Here is a 20,636-nt window from a genome sequence, read left to right on the forward strand (position 1 = left end):
CAAAAAGTCTCCATGGAGACTTAAGAGGAAAAACAGAACCTCTCTGTCAGAATGAAAGAAGGGTCTGAAGAGCATCAATACTAATAAAATAGAAAGAGCTACCTGAAGTTACAACACCTACTTGATTTCAATTGTTATTAAGGTAATAACACAGTTCCTACCCACCCTGCTACCCCAGGCACAAACTACCTACGCACCTCTATTTTTCACTTCTCTAGGCTTCCCTGACAAGAGTAACTATTATTGCACTGTAACACAAATGTCAGAGTTACCATTTCAGACCTGTTTTTCAGTTCTGTATCTCTAACAGGTATGGCACTGAATAAAAGCCACTTTAATCAGGAAAAATACTGCAAGATTAGTTTCCTCATTTGTTACTTTCTCATACACCATAAAAGAATGTAAGAGGTGAGAAATATCCACCAATGACTTCTGAAGTTTTTCTTTAAACACTAAAATTATTATGGATAGAAAGTAAGGTGGCCCTTGATAGACTTACTATGCCACGCCTGTCCCGGTTTAGAGACAATTATAGGAGAAAATGGTCTGGAATGAACGTTTCCCCTAAAGAAAAGGGTTTCAGTTTTTTGTTGGTGTTTTTTATTGTTTCTTTGTTTGTTTGGGGGGGTTGGGTGTGTCTGGTTTTGTGGGTTTGTTTTTAGTTTAGGGAGGGGTTTTTGGTTTGATTTGGGGTTTTTTTTTGTCGTGGTGGTTTAGCGGGTTTTGTTTGGTTGATTTTCTGTGGTGATATCTGCATATTTCTTTGCCTTCAAGGTCTCCCTTGGTTTTGTGTTGCTTATCAGGGCTGGTTTTTGGGGCTGACTTTCGTTCAACTGGCAGAGGCAAGTTACTTAATGCTTTCTAACAATAAAAGCATTTTGACAATTATTGAGAAAACCTGCAGTTAGAGAAGATACAGACCTTCTACTACTAACCATTCATAATTTGTTGCCATTCTCTTGTTTTAGAAAAACAGTCATATAGAAATAATTTATTAGCAGATGGTAAAAGGCTGCTTTTCAGAAATCTCAACTGATAATACATTGAAAACTCAGCAGTCATGGAACAGTATCCCTGGCTTAACAGTACATTCTGTGCCCTACTCTGCAGAGAATGGCGTTAATTTTTAATAGGAACTTCCTATATTATTTGGCATCAACACAACTTTCAAGTGCTGTATACACATCTCATACACAGGAGTTCTTTGAGGACTCATGACACTTAATAACAACTTATTTTAATGGAAATGTGTAAAAAGGAACTACAAGGTTTGCACACATCATCCTGTTAACCATATCCTGAATTTGTAACTGTCGTTATTTATTCAGCCTCATGGACTTTCTTGTTGATAGCCAATGGAAAAGCAGAGGAGAAAAGAACTTGCTGGAGATTGAATACTCAAATTTCAGTATTTTCAAAGTTTAAAATCGACCTTCAATTTTTTTTCTAAAAAGCCCACAATGTTTGTATTAAGAGAAAATTTAGAATATTTAGCCATTGCTTTGGAAACAGCAAATCTTATAACAGGTGAATAAAATGGCAGCACCCAAATTTTTCTGATGCTGGTACATTATTTGCTATAGAAAACAGAAAGGAACTTATGAATGTAATAGGATAACAAATCTCAATTTAAAAGAAGAATAAATAAATGTTGTGCTAAGTGTCCTGACTTATTTTCATAAGCCTTTTTTCCCTTCAGGGAAAAAGAAAAAAAAGAAAAAAAAAATTCCCATTCCGGGATAKATCTCCAACAAGAATTTTTCTTGCCTTTCTAGTCCTACCAGACCCCAACTCTATTGTGTCTGTCAGAATAAATAAAAAAAAGCAACTCAGCAACTCCTTCATGACTCAAACCAGAACATAACCAAACAGAACAACTATTGAAAAAAGTTTAATTATGACCTTCAGTTTAAACTGAAGAGGCTAAAGCCACTCCTCTAATGTTCCCCACTAGGACAAAACATCAGTTCAGCGTTGCAAGACCTAACAAGGCAGCCCTACAGAAACAAAATAATGGACTTAGAATGTACTTTGTGTTTCAGCAGCATGAATGCCCAACTTCAAACCACATTTCTTGCAGGATGATATGAAGAGCAGAATCTACCAGCAACTGCACAGTCACAACAACCTCCCCCTGCATACCATATCCTCACCTACAACAACACACAACACACACCTGGCACTTCTACACACTCTCTTTGGCACTGTGCAGGAATTCCATGTACTTCTGCTCCCTCAGAGCTGCACATTTACCGGCAGAGCATGAACTGATCAGAGTTTTACTCCAGATTTTTTAGATATTTCTGCACAGCCTTCAATATGCAAACTGCTTCCCCCCACAGCAACACCCACAGTGGAGACCCTATGCAGGACATGTTCTTTCAGCTGTTCCACCGTACTATCCCACTGACAGGGCAGGATTTGCCTGGGACTGTGTTGCAAGCTCTACAGACCTCTCCATATCAGAATGACAAGTTCTTTTGTGACAGAGCAGTATTTTTTCCCTGACCTTGAGAAAGTGGGCTTCATGTCTGGTTAATGACTGAAAAGGCAAAGGCTTGTATTCTGTTTTTTAAAAAAATGTACCTCTTTTCTCACAGAAATAAGGAAAGATTTTTATGAAGAATAAAATCAATTTCATTACTGAGATAATCTGGACTATTTAATGATATTTCTTTAGACGTTCTTTATGCCTCCCAACCAAATAATACAAAGTGCAAGTAAGTAACCATAAACACTGAAGTAAAGTAGAATATGGAGCATTATGTATAGTGTTTACATCAAATAAAAAAGTGCTTTGCATCTTCTCAGACATAGTTATCTTATATTTCATGTTTCAAAAGACTGTCTTTGCATAGAGCAGCTGAAAATGCAGCATGTTGATTCTCAAGCTCAACTCTGACACGTTTGGAACTCATCTGTTTCATTACACTAACTTTTTCAGAGTTCAAAGTGATGCTTTGGTACACAGTAAAGTATCCAAATGCTTTGTAAAGGAGGATCTGTTACTTCTTTGTCATCACATGTGCATATGAAGGATTAAAGTAAAATTAAGCAAAATGCACATCTGTGTAAAAGATATAGCAGCAATTAAAAAAAAAAAAAACCAAACAAAAAATGTAATCCCTTCCTGAAGCCAAGAAACCAGAAACAAACCAAAATAGGCATGTGTTACAGAATATATCATTCTTTCAAATACATGGAAAAATCCTCCATAAATAACATGCTTTATACAGAAGGCAATGAATTCAATGAACTGAAATTTCCAAGGTCAAGGTTACCAAATCTCTAAGTCTACTGAAAGTTTAGATGTAGTGTGGGTTGATGTTTTCAATACCAGAAAGACACATAAACAGCCAAGTGGAACTAGTTGAAGTTGGTGTGACACACTTTTAAGCAAAACAATCATCACTTCTGAAAGCACTTCAGGGTTGGGTAGTTGATCAATAAAAAAAGTATTTCCATAATATAAAGAAAACTACATTGATTTTTAGTAAAAAGCACTTGCTTGGAATCAAAGGAAATACATACTTGACCCACTTCTGATTGACTTCTGTAAAAGATCCACATTTCCTGCTAAATTGCAACATAAGTGTAACTTAATGCTGTTTTACACTGGACACACTGTCACCCCAGAGCTAGGGAATTATCATGACCTCCAAAAATGTAAAATTACTTTTGGGTCCTATATGCCAACTATGTTAAAAGTTAACTTCTCAGTAAGTTCAAGATATTCTTGCAATATATTATTAAGCCAGCTCATCTGAAATTTTCAGCCCAGGGACTGTGAACAGTTCAGGCAGCAGAGATAGATAAATCTCTTCTGTCTTCACCCCTTTCTTTCGAAAGCAGTATATTCACACATATCTCTCTTTCATCTGCCTCAAATCAAAACAATCCCCCTCAAATCAGAAATGCATAAAGAAGGACTCCTCCTCATAAGGGCCTTTCTGATAGCCCACGCAGTGACAGTACTGCAGAGATAACATTCAACTCATTTCTCCAACTCCCTCACATTAGCTTTAAATCCAGTCTTTATTTGCAATTCCGTATCACACATCCCTGCAAATTCCTGTTTCAGAGCTTGCTCAAGCTACCCACATCTCAACCCAACCTGTAAATATTACTTAGCAAATCTCAGCATGCAAGATGTTAGCTCTGAAATTCATTTCCTCTTGATCTATTCTGCAATCCCCCATAAAAAGAAGCTGCCTCAACTTCCAAGTCCCTTAGTTATCTCTCCACTACCTTCACAGGATTCTTCTTCTGTACACTGCACACTTATCTAAAAAAGACAATGTTTSTAATCTCATAGTTCCTCTTCCACTGCCCTTTTTCATTTTTTATTTAAAATACCATTTTTCTATAATGTTTTCTGTCTCTAAGCATTTCAAGAGCCACAGACCTTTAATGAGAGGAACTGGAACATGGATCCATACATGCTCACACCCCAGCAGGCATCATTCATATGTATCACATGTCATCAAACTTCCCAACATCATACTTTATGTTAAATTTGTTCCAAACCTACAGAATTTTGTTACCAGAAGGTCATCTCAACTATCTACTAAAGTATTATTTTCCCCTCAACTTCATAACATCTGTCACAAATCATTAGGTACTGAGATGCTCACTGCATGTCCAGACAGAATTTCAGATAATACCCTCCTCATATGCACTAGTTTCTTTTAAAACCAGATGTAGTTTCACTTAAAACCAGACTACAAGGACAAAAATAAACATAAGGCAGCCTGTTCACTCAATCCTTAGCAAAAGATTTGTACTGTATGTATATTTTTGCGTTGATTAAGGAAATTTTAAAGCATTTCTTTTACTCAACATATGAGTATTAGCAATGCATAAAGGATGAAGGAGCAACTTTTCTTTTTTCCCAGAACTAACCATCTGCTAAGATTTGTTTATTTAAGTCTGCGYGCCACTGCTCACCTACAGGTGATGAGGAGTGACAAGTCATTTGCGAGCTTCCCACCCCGTATATTTCCTGTGACTCCAATAGGCTAAAACAACTAAATAATATTTTGATCTCACCAAAGCAAGGTTTTTATACAACAGCTGTAAAAACGCACGTTAACAATAAAAATTTCTGAGTACATTCAATGCTTTCCTCACACAAAACATTTCAGAAAACAGATGATAAACGATGCTTTACAAAGAAGAATGATTCACATATCCTGGTAGGCCAAATATTTTGTCTGGACTCACTATAGACCAAAAGCAGAGCAAAAACAAAGAGTTTCCAGTAAGCTGAGCATATCTTATAGCCCGTATGTATTTAGCAAAAATCAGCTCTGCACCCACCTGCCAGAACAGCGTCAATGCCAACATTCAGGCTGGTCATCCTATGCACCAGCTAACCCCACACTGGTGTGTGCAAGCCGAGATTGTAAAGCAATATCAGATGTTCTCAAGACAATTTGGCCTTGAGTGCTTAGGCACAGTTTACTCCAATAATCCACAAGCTGGGGATGTGCAGGGGATATGAGAAAGGCTCCACGGTTACTGGCCTTCTGTCATGCCAGAATTTCAAAGAGCTGGAGTGTCATCATACAAACACCCTGAGCTACCCACAGACAGCCCCACAGGAATGCTCTGCTGTCTGAAGTAAGAGACTTACCTCGAGAACGCACTGGAACAGAAATCAAGTAGAATGGCTTCCAGGTCAAAATAACAACCACCCAGAAAAAGGGACCAAGTAAGTATCCATAGAATGTAATTCCATCAGTGCCTGCTTGATTGACCCCAAATGAAATTAATCCATGCTAGTGATCACGCTTACAGAAGGGCAAACGTGAGCACATTGCCACAGTGAGGTCATCTTGCTCAACTACTGTATGACAAACTTCATTCTTCACAGCTGCACACAAGTTCCCAACAACATGTTTTGATTCCAGACCGAGAACAAAAAGCATGGGTCTACTTCAAACAAGCAATCAAAATTAACACCATTGTTTAAAGCACCCTCAACTGTCCCCAAGTTAAACACTATTTGTTTGTGTTCTGGGTCTCAAAGGTTAAGAGTGTTTCTTTCATTCCCTCCTTGCCCAAAGAAGACTAAGAATGTGAATGCTTAAAAATAATGCTGTATGCAAATTTCTTTTAAATCCAGAGATACGAACTTTGAAACATCACAAGCGTTACTATGTGTTTGTATTTCTTCTAATACTAGCAATCTTTACTAAAGCTGAACTTCACATAATGTGAATTGCCCATATTTTGCCCACACAGCACAACATAATTTCACCTGATATTCAGGCACAGTTAAACAAGTACTGCAAATTCTGGTAAATACTTACCTGACTGAAAAAAAAGACCTAAAAGCATCAATCAGGAAGGCCCAAAATAAATATAAGTGTGTCCATTTGAACAATTATGTGTGTGGTTCTGTGCTTGTGCTAAATCACCTCTTTCCTTACTACCATCTCCTGCCCCATAAATAAGCTACACCGAAGATTTTACATATCCAAATGCACTTACACTGCATGTACCACTAGCAGTAAAAATAATATTTTTTTTAATCCTCAATTCATATTTTGCAACTGTAAGAAACTGAGGGAACTGGTTGTCTGAAATGAGAGCACAAATGAAGAAAACAGAGTTAAATCCATGTCCTAGCAAACAATTACATGTCACTTGACTATGGGCCTGTAATTAATTAATAGAACATAACCTCTCCCTTCTGAGGCTGCGGCAGGCCCACAATCTTAACTGGAGCATATTACAATGTGTCTGCCACAAAGGCAAGCAAATATTCTCCTAAGTGACAGTAATGTGTGTTCTCACAAGACTGCTACTTTCAGAGAGATTTCCTACAGAAACAACATTTGTGTGACCAATGGCCTTTAACCCAAATAAATAAATATGCAGTGACCCTGATATGAAGAAATGTTAGTATTCAAGACACCCTGTTCCTTGTCTGTAGCAGCACTACCAGGGCCATTCCACACAAAAGACAAAAATGTGCAGAAATACGACACAAGTTCTGTTGTTTAGAAAATATTTTGCTAACTTGTTTCTCAAAGTCCCTCACACTTAAAATACCACCCTATTTAAATGCACCCCAAACAATATAAAATTTAGCATGCCTAGGAACATAAATTGAATACACTTTCTGCAAGTTTATTCACTACACATGCTCAATCATATTTACAGCAGCATTAATTCTATCTCCCAGACATGACAGGTGAGTCATAGTGGGGTTCAATACTTAGTTTTTTGATTGGAGTGCATTTTTTTTTTGTTTTGATTAAACTTGCTGCAGGCTGAAACACAGAACATAACTGCAGCATAAAAATACTTTACATATATATATATATATATATATATATGCACAAATTATTTGTTCCTTTCTGAAAATGCAGACAAGAAGCACAATATAGGACAGGGTAAGAATTCAAACGAATCCTAAAGGACGGGAAAAAAGTTATGAAAACGTTGAGTGTGACTAAGGAGAGCTGCAAAGCTGCAGATTTAGGCCAGAACACCTGACTGCACATATGGGCAATGGCCAAATAGTGGTTCAGGTAAAAGAGATGCAAAGGTTAAAACAGACTACAAAGTGACCCTCAGTGTTGTGATGTTGAAAGCTAAATATAAAAAACTAAAATATCAGAGTGATGTCAGTGCATGAAACTGCCCACAAAACCAGCAACTACCAGTTTCATTCTCAGTTTTGGTAAGACTTCAGTGGTAAATTACCACATCCAGTTTGCTCACCACACTTCAAGGAGAATAGTAATAACAGACTGAAAACTGTACCCAAACCCACATGAGTCAAACACCAGAAAAATTCTCCTGAAAGTCTTCCAGAGGAGCACAGGATCAGACTGACAGAGAAGGGTGTGAAAGTGCTCTTATTGAGGGGTTTGAGAAAGAGTTAACATCTGCCCCAGCCAGCAAAGGATACAGCTAATTGTGCCTTGGGAGAGAAGAACAGACCGGGCAATTCCTGGAGATCCTGTCCAGCACTTAAGGTTCAGGACTACAGAAACCAGGGCTGAACAAGACCTCTAGGATTCACCTAATCCATTCTTGGCCCCTAAGCTGCAAGTCCCAACACCACAATGGTTTTGGGTGGGTTTTTTTCACAATTCCACACTGTTTATTTCTAAATTTCCTGATGCCATACCAGACATTAATCTGAAGTTTTACAAAGAACTGTCCGAACAAATTCCAAGAACTCTTCCACTAAGTGACAATAGCTAAATTAGACACCATTGCTATGAATTTTGCATCCACTTCTAGGGCCCCAACATAAGAAGGACAACCCAATCTACTGGAGGGTGTCCCTGCCCATGGAACCAGAGGATCTTTAAGTACACTTCCAACCAAAACCATTCTATGATTCTATGATTCTTTAATTTATACATAACACTTGAGATTCTTACTATTTAAATCAGGAACAGCTTAGACTCAGATATGAAAATTTGCTGCTAATTAAGTTTGGCAAGACCATGTTGACAAAAATCTTGGTCCATCTGCTGCGAAAAATGTAGCAAGCATACGGTGCTTTGTACAACTATATTAAGAACACAACAATCCAAAGCTCTTCTTGGTAACCATCAAATACATAAGAATGAAAAAACATTCCGAGATCTTCATAAAACCATAAATCAAATCTAATGAAACACAGAATGTATGTTTTGGTCTCTGCAAATCTTTGTTCAAACCTTTAAGAGAACAGTTAAGACTAGGCAGGGAGTACATACCAGATTAAGACAGTAAGTAATGAGAGTTTCTTACTGCTCAATAACTAATGGCCATTTCTAGACTTCCTATGGGGATTTTGAAACAGAACTATATCCAGAGTCTTCTGCTTCAGAATTTCAAAGTATTTTACTAGAAACTATGACTGAAGTTTCATATAAAACTTAAAATAAGAAGAATCACTGATTTTTCAGTGGAGGAGGAGAAAAGAAGTTAGTCATGGGAGACAATTCAACTCACAGACTATCATAAACTTAAGAACACTGGCTGAGAATAAATAGAACACACACAATTCGGTTACAAAGGAAGATAAAGGTTTCATTTTTCAGCATCTTATCCTTAACCATCACAACTTTGGGAAATGAAACATCTCCAAGGTCATTTCCACAAGACAGAAACAATGGGTACAGACCAGTTAAAGCCTTTTAAAAAAAATACTACTGTTATTATTACTTTTATATAAAACTCACTTCTGGGTTTTCTAACTTTAAAAAATGACAAGGATATTCTCAAGAAAACATGAGATTATGAAAACAATAGTCTTCTAAATTAGGCCTCTCAAATCCTACCTCACTGTAAAGAGCAACAAAGAGCAACAATCCTCATTTTCCTTAGAATTAGGTATGGATGTTAATTGCTACATTCCATCTTCTACTAGACTATCAGCCAGAAAAGCAGCTATGGTTTTATTGATAACTATGTCTAGAGGCTAGACCAGTGAAGCCACACTGCAGTTCTTGAACAGCAGTTATCAAAAAGGCCGTTTACTAAAAAGGTGGCCACATTTTTGTACATTTAAAAAAAGAAGAAAAGAAACACATAAACAAGCACATAAACAACTTTTTTAAGAATGCAAAAGCATCTCTCAAGGTCAGAACAGCAGAAAGCATGTTTTTTGAGTTCTTTTCAAGACTACTCTCTCACAAAAAATGAGTGACAATCTTGCCTCTTCCAAAAAGATGCCATGTGGCAAAAGAGAACAAAATGATAAAAAACAGTCTCCATGAGATTATTTTGTTAAATATGTATGAGCTCATCTCTTTTAATAATGAACACTATAAACAAAATATTTGGAAAACATAGTGCTGAAGCAACAACCTTACAAAAGTATCACAACTTGAATGGGCACTGTTTACTCAGATGCAAACCTGGTATCATTATTTATGCACATTAATCAAACAGGAAAGAGAATCTTTTGAAAGAAGAGTTTTGAATTCCAAATCACAAACATGTGGCTCTCTGTGGCTTTGTTTTCTTTTCAGTTGCCTGTAGCTGAAACAACATGCCACTTGCTTAGGCTGTCCTGCCGAATTACAGTGCCATCACAGCTGACATGCCGCAGCTCGGACACTGCAGGCCTAGGATATCCTACTGAGGTGCTTTGGGATTTTCCAGTTCTCTTTGCTGCTTCCCTGTTGGAAAGAATCAGCCCCTCAGAGCTGGAAAAGGGAACACATGCCTCGTGCCTCAACAGCATTAATACAAATGCAGGTGCCTCAGCTAATAGCACGCTTACAGGTAGCTCGAGTGAAAACCCCAGTTCAGGAGTGGAATCCGTACAGAACTGGCACCATTGTCTAAAACTGCTGCAGGGGCAGCTGCCTCCAGCTTAAAGGGCAAATCTGAGACCTTCACAGGCATTATCTTTACTCACTCTAGCAAAGTGGATCAGAATTTATCACTGAAAATAAACATTTACATTTTAGTCACTATAAAATACCTAGGAAAGAAACATTCCTCTGCAGCACTTTGAACATTCGCATGAATTTCTAAACACAAACCGTGACTATTTATTACCACAGAAAACATCCTTTTATTCTGCATGTATGCCTTGTTATCTTATTTGTTTTGCAAATACCATCAAAAGCATCCACTTCAAACCTTGGGCTTTCTACCATTGCTGAAACTTGCTAATCATGAGAAACACACACTAATTAGCTTCCTATTTCACAAAAGCAAGCAGCTCCTGAAAGGCATAAAATAAGAATAATTCAATAATTGCTCTTCTAAGAAATGTAGGGTGAATCCCAAAGGCAACATTCAAGCAGCTCTTCCCTCCCTTAAGAGGGAATTCCAGCTTGTTCCTCAGCTGCAGCCAGGCACAACCTATAGCTCAGGCAGAGGCCCCAGGCTGACACTACAAAAAGCAAATTCTGCCTGGCAGCCCACTGAACAAAACACACTGAAGACAAAAAAAAACAAACTCTCACAGACTGAAGACTCTAAGAAATTGCAACCTAAAACAGAAAGACTCAAAATAGATTAAATTACCCAATATATTATGGGGAAAAATGTGTGTTTAAATCTGTGTTTTAGGAAGGCAAACTATCACCATTTTTTTTCTTTGAAATCTTCTTCAAAAAATTCTATGTTCTTAAAAAATACCAAACCTACTACTTCTCTCTTCACAAAATACAAAACAAGAAGAAAGAAAATGGAAATCCTCTTGTAAGTTCTACTAGAATGTTTTGTATTAAACCTAGTTTAAAAATAGCATATACCAACAATATAGACCAGTAACAGCCTCGTCATCATACAAGCTTCATAAAACTACTATGTATTTTTCTGGGAAAATACATTAATTATGAAGAAACAGCTCTGCAGGAACAAAGCATGTGGCTTTCTTCTATTTTCATGCAATTGCAGTTTGCATGTTTATGAAAAGCCGTCTGTGTAATAGGTTAAATTAGGAAATCTGTGGTTTTGAATTCTTTCTTTAAAAGTTCATATGCCCATTCAACAATATTTCAAGATTTAAAATTTCATTACAGCTGAATCTATGACAAGATCACAACTTTGTCTTTTGAGTCTTGAGTATTTTGTTAAGTCACACATTCAGCTTATTTAGGAATTAGATTTATAGTTCACAGAACAATATTCACAAAAMAGGACGAGTGTCTGCATTTTTTCGTTCAAAACAAAAATCCACGTGTTAAATGTACAAATTTAAACTGTGGAAGACTTCAACAACACAGTGGTCAAGCTAAAAGGTTTATTGGACTCTAACTGGTGCAGTTACGACAAACTCAGAAACAAAAGTGCAATGTTTTTTAGATATACAAATAGCCAGCAGCCATAAGCATCACTAATGGTGCTCTAACCTCTTGTTCTGTAACTATTTTTAATTCTTTTTTTACTTAGACAAACTAAATGTACTGTATGAAGTCTCACTGCTTAATATCTGTTTCCAGCTCCATTATTTCACACCAAATACTTTTTCTGCTTCCAAGAAATAAGACTGGGGAGAAAAGGGTTTTTTTTTCCTTGGCCTAAACTAAAATTTTACCTTTTAGGCCCAAACGTCACAGCAGCGACAAAACCTGGCCCTGGTGTTTGTGAGATGAATGGAAATTTGTTTATTTAAAGATTAAAATCATAAGAAATCAGACTGAGTGGCCAAGAGGACTTTGTCTCAGAAAACCACAGAGTAGATACAGAGAGTTAAATGGACACTGAGAGCAAGCAGAGGAAGGAGGAAGTGAGAGAGATGCTCACTAAGGCAGAGATTCTTCTGGGGTAAACCTAGAAAACCAAGCTAGAAGACAGAAAGCATGATAAAATAACAGAATATGTCAGAGTAAGCAGGAGGAGTGGCCAGTGTGTCTTAGGGATAAGGGTTCCTAAACCATGAGGAAGCAATGGACAGTCCATTGCAGAGTGTGACAACACTCCATACGCCTGGCATCCCTATCCACAGCATCCCGCAAAAGTAGCTCAACAAAATCCATTTTCCAAATGCACAACCTTCCACAACAGAACTCAAGGCTCCAGAAAGAAGAGCTGTCATCCTTCTGCATCCACAAGTTTCTGAGAAACCCTCTGCCAGAATGCCTCATCTTCCTTCCAGCAGACCCAACAGTTTAATGTTTAAAAAGATGTTTCCTATCTTGCTTTAGCTCTACCCAAGTGTCAGATAATGGATATTCTGCAGTTTTAAATACTAGAAAACAACATACGAACCACAGTAAAAGGACGTGATAAAGACATTATTCCCACCTCCTATTTTTTCCCCTTGAATTTCTTTCTGAGTGACTGATTTTGTAAGCCAAATAACATTCCTTTGTCTCTTTTTATCCACTGAGGTCTCCCATGGTCCAATGGGGCTTTGCATGCAACTATCCTGAGTTTGTATCCAAAATTATGATGAGTTTGTTTTTTCTGTCCATGAGGTTTCCTCCACAACAGCCACACACAACCCCACACGGTACTGTTACCAATTGCTGCTTCTGGCTGCAGGACTGACAGCCTGTCACATCCAGCTCAGTGGAAATTTTGTGGTTATTTACTTTGACACCTTGGGCACAACACTATTACAAAGCAAACAAAGAACTCAAGCTGCGTTCAATGATTGCATTTCTTTATAGTATTCAGTTTGCAGATTGAAAACTGAGAATCGTAAACATTAGAGACATGAAATCATGATCTATCTACTCAGAAGCAGATAAGCAACAACCAGCATGTTCTTGGCTCAATGAACAGGGATTTAACTGCCAAATCTCAATCAACACTAATTGGATTGTCCTTGACTTCAGAATATACCACTGRCACCACAGGAGCAATTTATTTCAGCAAACACATATAAATGGAACACAATTCCCAAAACACCAAGCAAAAGAAAATTAATCTTATCAATACTGATAATGCTATTGTTAGAAGTAGTTTTTTTCTATATAAACAAGGAGCCTGAAAGTCTCATGCTACTGCAAAGAGGAGCAACATGAGAGATGAGCCATAGGAAAATCTCCTACTCACCAGTATATATTTGCAGCATACAACTTTCACTAACAGTTATCAAGGCTGGACTGTGAATCTGCGGTTACACATTTAACAAATGATTCCACAGTGACTGCGGTTTTCCTTTGTAAGTACCAGTAGTTGGGGAGGTAGTTGGTACTTTACATTCATGTCAGAGAACTACCACAGCAGTGTAATTCTCTTCCTCACTGTTATATTCGGGACACTGGAGAAGTTAAATGTCAGTCTCATTGTCCCTCCACTGAAAAATTTGATTTGGTTATAGAAGGCCAGAGCTTACACAGTGCTCAGGCTTGCATAACAAACTGTTTTCCATGAACACACTGCAGGAAAAGTGTCTTTTTGTCAGATAATCCACAAAGTTAATCCAGGACACAACAGGAGAGAGAGTTCCTTGACTGCAATTTAGTTACAAAGATAGGAAATGCTACTTCCCTCAACATAATCTGTCCCTGTATTTCAGAACAAATGAAGATAGCTTATAGAGAAAAAAAAATCAGCCTCCATGAATGTTTTAGTTTAAAACGAAAGGCTGACAAAAGAAGTATTTTTATTGCTGTTGTTATTATAATGGCAAGACTGAGTTAGCAAAGAGTCTCAGTTCCAAGTTCTTTAGAAATATTAATTACAGACATTTGAGGGAAAGAAGAGTTACATGATCTGCATTGATGTTAAGATTTCTCCAAAACAGTAACAAATCCATAAATCAAAATCAAAATTTTTTTCAGTATCATTATGTACTAGAAGAAACTGCTTGAATATCTTTTATGAAGACATGCTGCTAAAAAATACTAGAGGTCCTCCAAGCCGACGTTCAAGAGAGCTTTATCTCACAAAAAAACCCCACCAACAAGCACCACCACAATCAAAACCACACAAACAAAACCACATGCAATGGAAATATTCTTTCCTCATTCTATTTCCGCATAGTATTGTGGAATCTGTTGTATTTGAAAAGTAAAGCACAGGTATTTTACCTTTTTTTTTTTTACAAGAAGAAACTTCCTTGTAGGAAGAGATAGATTAATTTACTGGAGCAACTAATTTTGGGCTGCCATGCCCTATCCAGCCATAGCCAACTCTAGTTGTCTCCTACAATACACAGTCACACTTCGGCATTCTGCACCAGTACCAGCACCACACTTGATGCCTCATTCTATTACAGCTACAAGAATTCTCCTTAGTCAATAAGAGGGATTTTGTTGCGTTGCTGTTTCAATCTCTTTGAGATTTCCCTGGACTGCACTTGAATCATATTAAGCCTCAGCATAAATAAGGAAGCCACTGAAATAACAGCTTTATTCCCTTGTTTTTCTACATTTTCTGTTTTACAGAGATTGCATGTCATGACATCAAGAAATCATCCACTCCTTACACATACACAACTAGCTCAGTGGAATGCCTAACTACAAATATACAGTAACTACACCAAAAAAGCCTCATGATATTATATTCTTCACAGGCAAAATCTGCTCACAGGAAAAAAAAAAATAAATTAAAGAATCAGACAACTCCATTTAGAAACTTCTCCYACTCCAACAATCACTTGTCTTGTTTCAAAATCCACCAAGATAAGAAGCTATGTTGCATAATAAAGGCTTCCCTGAAGACGAGTTGATAAAAATCAGAATAGAAACAACCACAACAGAGCCTACACATGTTTTACTAGCATGTATAAGTTATGACAACAGCCAAATAAAACTGCGATACTGTTGAAAGCCTTCTGTCCTTCACATTGCAACTGCATATACAAGCAAAAACAAATCATTCCACTGTCTTCCTAGAGCCACCAAAGCTCTCAGATAATAACTAGCTCCATCCCAAAGCTATTGTCCTTTAACTTCTGGGTACACAGTAGTGTCCTATAGGAAAGATGCTATGGGTGTATGGGCAAATTAATCAAATCCAGTCTTCAGGTCCTCTCTTCTTTATCCTTACCTTACAGTTGCTGAGCTAAGAAAGACACACAATGTTCCCTCTTTTACCTTTTCAAAGTATCACTATATGCAAATTCTAGGGATAGATTTATGATTAGGGCTTATACCAGCAAAACCAAAACCAAAACGAAACCTAACAACAAAGGCATTTTCTCATGCCCTTCTGTGATCTTTGCAAACACCTGTATTCTTCCTAAATCCCATCCAAATTCCATTATTCAAGCATATTAAATGGGAATTATTTGTTGAAGCACATCAAACACACTTCAAAATCCACAAAAAAAATGGATAAACAGTAAGGCATTCTGGGATTTCGTCTAGCTGGTAAGCCAGAATGTCTACAATTTGTAGTACCTTCACTCCTTTCAGAGACTTCTGTAAGTGTCTTTTGTAGCCAGTTATGTAACAGCTTTATACTTTATACTATGCTGATATGCTAGAGGAAAACGTGGTTATCTCCCTTAGCCAAGGTTCAGCTGAAGGAAAAATACACCAAGGTTGATTGTTTTACTGTGATTATCACAGAAATCCTTCATCTTTTCAATGTTAAAACAAAAAAGGTGTTTATTAAAGTTGGGGGATTTATAAATCTGGTTTCTCCAACTCTGTCACGGACTGAGCGTGAACTTCCAACAGCAGCTACTGCTGCTGCAGTTCTGAGCAGTGGCTCAGAACAAGCTCTTAAAATACACCAAGCCAGTCAAACTATGATCTATCTAAGTTGTTTTAAGGTCAAAGACACAGACTGAACAACTTAAGTGGGAATACAGACCAGTGCACCTAAAATACAGAAAAAGCTGAGTGAATCAGGTCATCCTTTACGACACAAAGGCTTCTCAACTCCTAAGAGCCTGCAATTCTACTGACACTTGTCAACAGCAAAGCTCATTCTCCAGTCAAGCAGAGCCTCTGTCCATCTTGCCAAGCATCAATAAACTGCCTGTTACGCAAATTACCCAAAGGCTCCCATTAGTTTCCTTGGAGCATGTCAGAGACTAAGGCACCTCACTAACACCTTTGTGCCCAAGGCTCTAGGATCATTTAAGCTGATATAAATTAAGGGTGTGTTCATCTGTCTTCTGGCAAACTCCTGACCCTCCTTTACACTGATATTGGCATCCACCTGACAACATCATCTCATCAGAGTTAATGAGCCAAGTCTGAAAAATTAGCAGAAAAGTGACCTAGGGACAAAATAATACAGCAACACAGGTAAAACACCCAGCAAGAGAGGTTTTTTGGACAGGTCAGCATCCTAAAGTGAGCTGAAAACCAAAGGAAGATTTAACACAATAGGAATGACAGCATTAGGACTGCTGTAACATCAATTTACAGAGGCTTAGACCAGAACAGGAACGGACTTTCCTATGTTTGACTCCCAAAGGACACACTCTCGGGTTTATTCAAGGACAATAAAACTGTTCACTTCCTCTGAAGATACTGCTGGATAAAAACTTGTAGTATCAGTAACAAAGCTATTCCACAACAAGAAAAATCTACAAATCTGCTCATAAACAGCATAAGCACTGCATTTTAGATACTTATAGTGAATGTTTTTGAGTAAAGCCAGATAATCAGCACGGGAAATCAGAACCTTTACCACATTTTCAGTGGTAATTCAGATGTAAATAAAAATGCAAGGCATATGTAAATAAAGCTATATAAGCAATTGAGAGCAGAGGAGAGCCAGCAGACACAGTGGGGCTTTTCTGAGAGAACAGTTACTACTATAAACTGCCTCCTGTATAAACCACAAGCATGTATCATCCAAACACTGCTGACACACAGGTTGGGGGGAAGGGGCAAGGATACAGGATTTCTGTTTGCTTGTTTACACAAAACTATTTCACAGATTATGCCTGGGAAGAAAAAACAAAACAAAAAAAAAACCTATAAAATGTAATTACACTCAACATTAAACACATTAACACATTAAAACCAAGCCAGAATGTTGTTGCAAACAGGGAAAAAAMCAAACAAAAACAGAAAAGAGAAATCACATGTACTTAAAAATATAAAAAGCTTCAAGGGTAGCTAGTCTATAATCACAGAAATGTCTGTGTCTTTTCACATAGAAGGAAGCATAATAAATGCATCAAGAAACTACCGTTTTATAAGAAAAATAAAGGTCAGTACTCCATGTATTATGTATTATGGGATTGCATGTGGGGGCAAAGGAATTTTGAAAACAATGCATGCTTAGTTTTCAACAGAATGCTGTTCCTTCAAGCATTTTTATTATGAAGCATTAAAGTAGCAACAAGTAATTTAAATAATAAAGTCTAAACAGTTACTTTCTGGGCATGACCTTTACAAATTAAGGTTCTGGAATTATTTCTGAATCTGCTTAATTTCATCTATGCAAGCCATTCTACTCTACTAAACTTCATGAGACAATTTATGTACAGGAAGTTAAACACATATTTAAATTCTACAGATGAAGACATTCTACAGACATAAAGCTTTCCAATGCAATCTGTAATTTCATTTCACATACTCAGTCAGATTGATCATAACCATGAAGTAAACAGCCTACTTGCTTTGTCTTCTTAAAAGCACATCTGGGTTTTTTGGTTGCTTCTTTGTTTTAATTTAAGTTCTCTCTACTCTGTAAGGGAAAACGCTCCAAACAGGAGAGAGGCAAAAGGAAAGGTTTTTATTTTTAATGTAAAACATTCCCCATTTCACATGTCTTAATTTTGATAGTACAATTAGGACAAACCTATTACCAAAATGGGGTGGGAGGGGAAGCCCAGCTATAATTAACAGAATAATAACAGAATAGTAAAATCCAAGAGACATTTGGCAGAACTCCATAAAACACTACATCTTTAAACATAGATATACAGATATAACGTCTCTAAAAATTGTATTTCTTCACAAAAAAATCCTTCAGTCTATTAGCTGCACTTTTAGAATGAACMAATATAGACTACACACAATTGCTACTTCAGAGAATTACTCTGATTAACAAACTTGAGTGTTGTTTGGTTTATGCACAGTCAAATAAATTAGGGAACATTTGACTGTTTAAAATATTGTTTATTAACAACATACATCCAAAGGACCGTTCTGAAATACCCAGCACAAACACCTACTAGCTCACAATCACTTCATTGTCCAATCAGTTTAAACACTGATTTGAGATCTCTCCATCGACAAAGCTGGTATCATAACGGAGAGTTACGTAACACAAAACACTCTCTCTTTGCCCACAAAACGACAGCAGATAACACCACTTCCCTTTCCCCCGAGCAGACAGAACGTATCCCGAGGCTTTAGGGAAAGCAGCCATTCCTACAGAGCCTCCCGTGTGCCACGGCGCATCCCCGAGGGACAGCACAGGACCGTTCCACAGGCGATGAACGAGCAGCGAGTCGGGGCAAAGCCCCGCTGCTCGCCGAGCCCCCTCGGCTGCCTTTGTTCTCCCAGGAGGCGCGGCTGTCGCGCCTCGGCCGGCGGGACACAGTGGGGGATACGGCGGGGCCGCGAGGCAGAGGCGGAGGCGGGGGCCGGGGCCCGGCACGGCCGTGGGTCCCGTTTGAACCGGCCCGCGCTTTCGGGAAGGAGCCGCAGCCGCTTCCAGAGGGCGAGGCGGGCCGGGGCTGCCCCGGCCAGCAGGCGTAGGAGCCCCTCCGCTCCCCGCCTCGGGAATGGGGGATTAACCCTTGGCTCGCCCCGCTGCCCTCACCCCGTCCTCCCCCGACCGGACGCGCGCCCCGTCTGCGCCGCAGTCTCCTCCTCCCGCGGCCCGGCCGGAGGCGGGCGGAGGCCGGGGCCGGGCAGGAGCGCGGGGAGCGGCCAGGCACGGCGGCGCAGCGCTGCACGCAGCCACACCTACCTGTCTTCTCGTGGTCATAGCCCACCACGATGAAGTAGTCGGCCAGCCTGGCCATGGCTGCGCGGGGCGCGCCTCGGCCTCACCACCCCAGCGGCTGTAGCGGCGGCTTGGGGCAGGTTCAGCATCCTCCGCTCCGCGCCCGCCGCAGGAGCGGCACCACCTCAGCCATGTTGGAGGCGCGGGCGCGCCGTGCGCCTGCGCGCCGCCCGGACCGCTCGCCGTGACCCCGGGGCTGGGCGGGGGCTGGGGCGACCGGCCCGGCTGTCGTGCAGTGCCGTTTCCCCGGGCCGATCGCCGAGCCGGGACGCTACTGCCAGCGCCGCGGCCTCCCTTCGCAGACCCCTGCGGGTGGGGAGGGTCTGGTGGGGGAGGTCCGCGCCCCGCYCGCAGGAGGGGGCTTTGTCTCCCGGCAGCCTCCCCCTGTGCGGTGCTCGCCCGGAGGGCAGCGGGGCCGCGGCACGTTCGCCCTTACAAAAGACACTCGCGGCGGGACCGAGCGCTCTGAACGCCCGGGGAGACTCGCTCCCGAGAGGAGATGCCGGGACCGGGCATCGACCCCGCCGAGGCTCCGCGGAAAAGGAAGCCGCGGCGAGACAACGCCGTTCCYGCCAGCCCGCCCTGGGGAATCGGGGCTGTCGTTTCCAGAATGTGTTCCCTTCGCCTTTTGTCCGGGGTGTGCGGGACGTGCCGCCGCGGGGAAAATAGTCCCGGGACCCCACTGAGCATTGTGGCGGTGCCGAGTGACGGCGCGGGGGTCTCGGCCCCGGCCCACCTCACAGCAGCGCGCGCGCCCCTGAGGGGCTGCGCTGGCCGGGCCCCGCTGCTCCCCGCGGGTGGCGGTGGCGGGGCCGAGCCTAGCGGGGCACTGGCCGGCAGTGCCTCGGCATGACCCGCGCGGCCTCGGACGTGCTGGCCTGGGCACGGGCGGCAGCCGCCGGGGCGCTCAGCGAGGCCGCGCCGGGAGCTGTCGTGGTGCTATTTATAACGTGTAGATGAGACAGGCACCTTTTGACTATGGCCTTCGAAAGCACGGTGAGTTTTGCCAGCATTCGCAGAGATGCTGGGGGTAAATGAGGGGACAGTACAGCGCTTGGGTTGCTGGCGGAGTCTCCTGAAACATCGTGATAAGCTTCCATGTACATCCCGTTTGACAGGACGGCACAGAGAAGAACCAGCACAGACCTCGGTTGCACTCCAGCGAGGAGATGGAGCAGTTGTGACTACCGGGCTGGGTGTGAAAATTTAGCAAACTGGATTTGCTCCTGACGATCCACAGGATAAGGGACCCAGCAGACAGCCATTAGTGGACCCAGCAGTGGTCTTAGAGACATTTCTGCACCAAACACACAATTCTTAGCTTAGACATACTGATGCAGTGT

At 40.4% G+C, this 20,636-nt stretch overlaps 1 protein-coding gene across 9 annotated transcripts in view; it reads right to left on the reverse strand.

The window, feature by feature from the left end:
- Positions 1 to 19,461, reverse strand: part of SBF2 (SET binding factor 2) — a 226,965-nt gene extending 207,504 nt beyond the window's left edge. For all 9 annotated transcript variants that reach the window (XM_057369734.1, XM_057369731.1, XM_057369737.1 and 6 more), the window contains exon 1: positions 19,258 to 19,461. In XM_057369734.1, coding sequence (XP_057225717.1) covers positions 19,258 to 19,312 — 55 coding nt within the window. In that variant the 5' untranslated portion in view covers positions 19,313 to 19,461. The remainder of the gene's footprint in view (positions 1 to 19,257) is intronic.
- Between the last annotated feature and the right edge of the window lie 1,175 nt (positions 19,462 to 20,636).

The sequence above is a fragment of the Malurus melanocephalus genome, unplaced genomic scaffold (assembly GCF_030028575.1).
Source record: "Malurus melanocephalus ecotype Western Australia unplaced genomic scaffold, MMel_1.1 scaffold_114, whole genome shotgun sequence".
Taxonomy (NCBI): domain Eukaryota; kingdom Metazoa; phylum Chordata; class Aves; order Passeriformes; family Maluridae; genus Malurus; species Malurus melanocephalus.